This window comes from Sinocyclocheilus anshuiensis, unplaced genomic scaffold (assembly GCF_001515605.1).
Source record: "Sinocyclocheilus anshuiensis isolate Anshui unplaced genomic scaffold, SAMN03320099.WGS_v1.1 scaffold1162, whole genome shotgun sequence".
Lineage (NCBI taxonomy): Eukaryota > Metazoa > Chordata > Actinopteri > Cypriniformes > Cyprinidae > Sinocyclocheilus > Sinocyclocheilus anshuiensis.
In genome coordinates this window covers 744,649-751,579 of record NW_015540875.1, presented here as the reverse complement: position 1 = coordinate 751,579, position 6,931 = coordinate 744,649, and the positions used below count along the sequence as shown (strand labels likewise).

The window sequence follows — 6,931 nt, the reverse complement described above, 5'->3', positions numbered from 1 at the left end:
GCTCCTCACCCCTCCCAGAAACCCTAGAGCTCTCGCTCTCCTAAGCAGGTGTTCGTTGATTTCTTCTCCCCGAGGTAACGCGGGTTTTGTTCTTAGCGCCAGTGCCGAATTATACTGACAGAGCAGACTCCTGGGTAGCAGCCTGCATAACCTCCGGCCCGTTCGCATTTCCCCGTCTCTCCTCCTTAAGGACCGTGCCAGATGCCCAGAGCAGGGTGCTTCCGCCCACGTTCTCTCCCTCTGTGACATGGCACTGCGCGCCTGCCCAGACATGCACGCTACAGCATGCATTCAGAATGAGCATGCCATGCTCCGCATCAGTGTCAGGTGGATAATTCTGAAAGAAAGTTTCATTTATCAATGTCAAAGAGAAGATGGTTGCTGAAGACCCACTGGGACGTGTACACTGTATATCCTGTGTGTTTGGTTAGTTCAGATGAGACAGGAAGTGATGCGGGGCCTCATGCAATGACCAAGAGCTGAGGGAACTAAAGCATAGGACTTTGAAGTCAACATGAAATCAAAATCCATGTTCCTGGCTTTAGATTTAGATTATCATCTTGCACTCAAAGGACAGCAATATTAGAAATTTAAGAGCATTTATTATGAACATTTATATAATTTCAGCATTTAACATGGAACTTTCAATTGTTTTTGTTTGATTTATTTATTTTATTTTTTTTAGTGCTGGGCAATGATTAATTGCAATTAATCACATCCAAAATAAAAGTTTTTGTTTATATAATGTGTGTGTGTACTGTGTATATTTATTATGTATATATAAAGACACACACATAAAGTATATATTTTGAAAATATTTACATGTATATATTTATATTCATATAATTTATATTATATATAAATATATTTGATATATAAACATAACATATTTTTCTTAAGTATATACATGCATGTGTGTGTATTTATATATACATAATAAATATACACTGCACAAACACATATCATGTACACAACAACTTTTATTTTAGATGCGATTAATTGCGATTAATAGTTATTTTCAATTCTTATTGTGCATGATTCATTACAAAAGTCATAAATTAGTTTGTACCATGTATTGTTTATTAATTAAAGATGATGAGGAATAGTGATAAAGCTTACCAAATTCTGTAACTAAATATTATTTAGCTGGTTAATATACTTGTGGAATCAAACTACATTCTGTGGCAGCATATGAATGATGAAATACACATATAAAGCATCAATTACACATGCATTGTTATTTATTTGCATTAAAAAAGCATTGTGAAGTGAAATGTTGTAATAAACAAAATTATTTATAATATTTGTAATTCATCAGTTATAACAAAAAAATTAATTAAATGAATGCAAATGCATTCTGCCACTTCTAACATATCCTATATTTAGTCAACAGGTTTCTGATATTTACCTGTAATTGTACATATTTTAAGATTTAGATTAAAATAATAGCAATAGATGTAGGAGCAGCATTTTATATGCCATTTTCAGCATTTAAGTTATTATTAATTCAAACAACAGAAATGTAAGGAATCTGATTTTCATACTGTTTATTATCATGTTGTGATGCCCAAATTCAGTTCCAGCACACATTTTACTCTAATGTGTTTTGTTTTCTTTCTTTCTTTTTTTAATTTTTTTTAAAGGAGTACTAATTATAACATTGGCCGATTACAGTATATGCTATCGACCATAACATGACAATAAATCAACCTAAGTGAAAATAAACAACTATGCATATTCATTCTGAGTGGTTGCCACTTTCCTACACTATTAGCCACCAAGGTTTTTCCCCAAGTGGTGCAGGAAAAAAAAAAAAACAGTAAAAGTTTCAATTATTGGGAAGCGTTCAGCGCATTATATTCAGGAGTCATTAATAAGCTCGTTCCATTGTGATACACCGCAGCGCTTATGCATAGAAAAATGAAACAAAAGGCAAATGAGATCTAAATGCCAGCACCAGCGTGAATGCGCATTTGCTCAAAAATTCAATTTGCAATGCATTTTCAGCACTTTAGCTGGAGAAAAAGAAACTCGGTTCCATCTGCACCATTTTAAACGCGACTTGACGTGTTTAATGTTCACTATAATCCAGCTGTTTTGAAACAGACTTTTCAACAAATCCGTCAAATTGAGCCGCGGATGGGTTTGCGCGGAACCGCGGGGCCTTGTCTTTGGGCCGGAGCGTGTGAGGTTTTCTGCGAGGCTGCCAGTAACAGTTTAACTGCTGTATTGATCTCGGACTGCTTTGGGTTTTGGGCGTTTATCCAAGACAGAAATGGGGGTAAAACTGACAGGTCTTGGGGGATGCGGACCTCTGCGCTGACAGAGCTGGAAGGTTCGATGGTAAAGATCTCCACTGGAGTTTATCGAGCTGATTTCGGTCTCTCTGGCTCGTGGTGGGGCTGTGCATCGATAGATATGCTGAGAGGGAATCTGGAGAACTGAGCAGTATGCAGACATTACATGAACAGTTTGAAGACATCAGCGTCAGGTAACAGGACCATGCATTACGTTGCGTGATGTGTTTTGTAGGAAAGATCAGTGTTTACTGCACGGCGGGTTTACGCACCATATAGACTGGTGCACGTGTAATCAATACAAAAGCGTGTGTAAAATGAGGTACAAAATCCCTTAATCTGTTTGCAAACGAAGCCAAATCTGTATCTCACGACACCAGCTAAGTCAATAGGCGATGTGAACTAAGTGGAATTAATGATCCGTTTAAACAAATTCAGTCCATGAACCACTCCAGCCTCTTTTGCATACTTTACACAGCCGCAAGTTCCCTTAGATCAGCAGGTATTCCTGTTTTTGCTGGTTCATGCTGTGCAGTGCTGGTCTAGGTGGTCACTAGCTGGTCAACCAAGGTTTTGCTGCTTAAATGAATAGCTTTTTTTAAAAATGACACATTTTTTGTTTGTGCAACTGTTCAAAAGTTTGGGGTCAGTATAGTATTATCTTTAATTTTTTTTTTTCATAATAAATGAATATGGGTTTTTTCAGCAAAAGTACAGTACAGTAAGGACTTTATAATATATTTTCATATTTAATATAAATTTTTTATACTTCTCATATAAATGCTTTGCTTTTGAACTTCCATGATTTCCACAAAAACATGAAACAGCACAGCTGTTGTCACAACATTGATAATTGCTATTTTATCGCATTTATTTTATAGAATGACTTCTGAAGGATCATGTGATACTGACTGGTGTAATGATTCTGAAAATGTAGCTTTAATCACAAGAGTAAATTACATTTTACAATATATTTACATAGAAAACAATTATTTTAAATTATAATAGTATTTAATAATATTACTGTATTTTTACTGTATTTTAATCAAATAAATGCAGACTTGGTATGCATAAAAGCCAATATTGGTATTTATATTAATATTTATATGCATATTTTTCTGCATATTTTAAGAGACATTTAGCACTACTTTACATAGAAAGCAGTAGATTATAACCAAAGCAAAAGATTATGAGATTGTAATTATATTTTCAGCATTAAGCATGTTGTATTTTCTGTATCAGATTTAGGATATTTTTTTTATACTTTTCATTATCACTTCGTTATGCTTAAAGGGGTCATATGATGTTGCTAAAAAGAACATTATTTTATGTATTTGGTGTAATGAAATGTGTTTATGCGGTTTAAGGTTAAAAAAACACAATATTTTCCACATACTGTACATTATTGTTTCTCCTCTATGACCTGCCTTTCTGAAACGCGTAGATTTTTACAAAGCTCATCGTTCTGAAAAGCGAGGTGTGCTCTGATTGGCCAGCTATCCAGTGCGTTGTGATTGGCCGAATACCTCAAGCGTGTGACGGAAATGCTACACCCCTCACCATGCTGTGATGCCCTGTCCGGCTGGAGCAAAGAGACAAAAACATTAAAACCCATTATAAACGAGGCAGAAAAATTGAAATTGCATCATATGACCCCTTTAAATTTTACTTTTAGCATACAAATAATTTATTTAAATTTTCAGTGTTTTATTTTCTTTTTAAAAAGGACTGTATACTGTATATATGTTATAATATCTGCCATTTATCACTTATTGAACAAGAAAATAAATTAAAATGTCATCTGGGCTGAAGTCTTATGATAGCTTTATTTGCAGAACAGACACAAAATAGTCATTTTTTACTGAAAATCTTCCGCTCTGCTGTAAATAAACACTAAATTTTTGGCTGAACTGTTCCTTTCAGCTAGTTAAGTGGGTAATGATGCTAACATGCTGGTCTTTTCAATAAGGAAGCTCAAATCTCTTCTCATGTGAAACCTTCTCAGTGTTCGAAATGTACATCATTACCATAATGTAAAATTTTGGTTATATCACCCATCCCAGCCTCGTGTAATATTAAAACTGGTAATCATCGGGCAAAATATAGTAATTTCTTCCTACTTTTCCTTTTTCCAGCAGGTTATTGTCACACATTTATTATTGTCCCTCGATCCTCAGCATTCGTGATGGTTTGGCTTTCAAAAGTTTCAGTGTTTATTTGATGATCAAGGGCAGCGATATATTGAGATGGTTTTTGGTACTTATACCGCAAATATATATTCTTAAGGACATCAAAACCTAAAATAAAATTCCAGAAAGGTGTAAAATATGTGACCTTTAACTGGCAAATGCAAAAACAAAAAGTTGCAATTTAAATTATAATTAAGTTACAAAAAAAACTTAAATGTTAAATTAACTGTTAAATGTTATTTATTTATTTATTTATTTACCAGTTGTTTTTTTGTTACATTTAACTACATGTTGTAAACATTAATTAAATTAACACTTATATGTATATAACTATATAATTATTTGGGGAAAAAATATTTTTTTCCCACTGATTGGCTAATAGATTAAAAACAGTTGGCAAATGCTTTTTTAAAAAATGCAATATGAAAGAAGCATTAAAATATTTTATTATCTTTTACATATCTTGCAGTGAATGGGTGCCATCAGAATGAGAGTCCAAACAGCTGATAAAAACGTCACAATAATCCACAAGTAATCCGCACCACTCCAGTCCATCAGTTTGTGTCTTATGACGCCAAAAGCTGAGTGCTTGTAAGAAACAAACAAAGACATTTTAACTTTAAATTGTTGCTTCTGGTCAAAATATGAGTCCATAATCCATAATATATGTGACCTTTAACTGGCAAATGCAAAAACAAAAAGTTGCAATTTAAATTATAATTAAGTTACAAAAAAAACTTAAATGTTAAATTAACTGTTAAATGTTATTTATTTATTTATTTATTTACCAGTTGTTTTTTTGTTACATTTAACTACATGTTGTAAACATTAATTAAATTAACACTTATATGTATATAACTATATAATTATTTGGGGAAAAAAAAAATTTTTTCCCACTGATTGGCTAATAGATTAAAAACAGTTGGCAAATGCTTTTTTTTGGCAGGGCCCACCGGTGCTCAGGCGGCCGAGTTCGGACACTTGCCCGACAACATTACCGTGCTGGAAGGAGAAAACGTAGTTTTGAGGTGATTTCACAGTGCACCTGCATCCTTCTGTCGTGTGATTTAAAAACACTCTTTTACTCTCTTGGAATGATCTGTTGATCCGTAGGGAGGGGCGGTTTTGACCAAAAACTCACAAAATTAACTAATAAAACATGTAATTGTGAGATAAAATGTGAAATAAGAACTAAAAAGTCACGTTGTGTAATATAAAGTCACAATTACAGAAGGTAAACTCTCGATTACAACAAATAAACTTGCAATTGTGACATACCTGTATAAAGACACATTGTGAGATAATAAATCACAATTATGAGAAACAAAGAGAAATATAGTGAGTTGTGAGATATAAAGATGCACTATGAGTAATTAAGTCAACTTTGATAAATAAAGTGACAGCTGTGAGATAATAAGACAATTATGAGATATAAATACACAATGTGAGAAATTAAGTTATTATTATGAGAAATAAAGTGGCAATTGTAAGACATAGAGACACATTGTGAGAGATATTTGGTCACAATTATAAGAAATAAAGTTCCAATTGTAAGAAAGTAAGTCACAATTATGAGAAATAAAGCGGAAATTGTGTGATACAAAGACACTGTAAGAAATTAAGTCACAATTATGAGAAATAAAGTTCCAATTGTGAGAAATTAGGTCACAATTATGAGACATAAAGTGGCAATTGTAAGATATAAATACACAAATAAAATACACATAAAGACAAATTGTGAGATATTTGGTCACAATTATGAGAAATAAAGTTCCAGTTGTGAGAAATTAGGTCACAATTATGAAAAATAGAGTGGAAATTGTGAGATATGAAGACGTGAGAAATTAAGTCACAATTATGAGACATAAAGTGGCAATTGTAAGATATAAATACACAAATAAAATACACATAAAGACAAATTGTGAGATATTTGGTCACAATTATGAGAAATAAAGTTCCAATTGTGAGAAAGTAAGTCACAGTTATGAGAAATAAAGTGGCAATTGTGAGATATAAATACACATAGTGAGATATTTCGTCACAATTATGAGAAACAAAGTTTCAATTATGAGATATAGAGACACATTGTGGTAAATTACGCCACAATTATGAGAAATAGAGTCATTATGATAAAGTGGTGTTTTTGAGATAAAGACACATCGTTAAATATGAAGCCATATTGTGACAAATTAAGTCACAATTATGAGAAATAAAGTTTTAAATATAAAAAAATACTAAAAGAGTATGTAAATAATATTAAAATAACACTGCCAAGCTTTTGCTTGTGCCTAACAATCACCCGTTTTCTTCCTCGTCTTGACTCGTTTGGTACATGCCCCTTTATTTTCACATTATTCTGTGTTTTTCCATTGCTGTCACATTTAAATAATGCTACTGATAGCAATATATATATATATATATATATATATATATACACACACAGTA

At 32.8% G+C, this 6,931-nt stretch overlaps 1 protein-coding gene across 2 annotated transcripts in view; it reads left to right on the top strand.

The window, feature by feature from the left end:
• The window catches only part of LOC107688198 (igLON family member 5), a 192,276-nt gene that overhangs the window by 152,806 nt on the left and 32,539 nt on the right, over positions 1-6,931 (top strand). For both annotated transcript variants that reach the window (XM_016485799.1, XM_016485798.1), the window contains one exon: positions 5,433-5,514. In XM_016485799.1, coding sequence (XP_016341285.1) covers positions 5,433-5,514 — 82 coding nt within the window. The remainder of the gene's footprint in view (positions 1-5,432; positions 5,515-6,931) is intronic.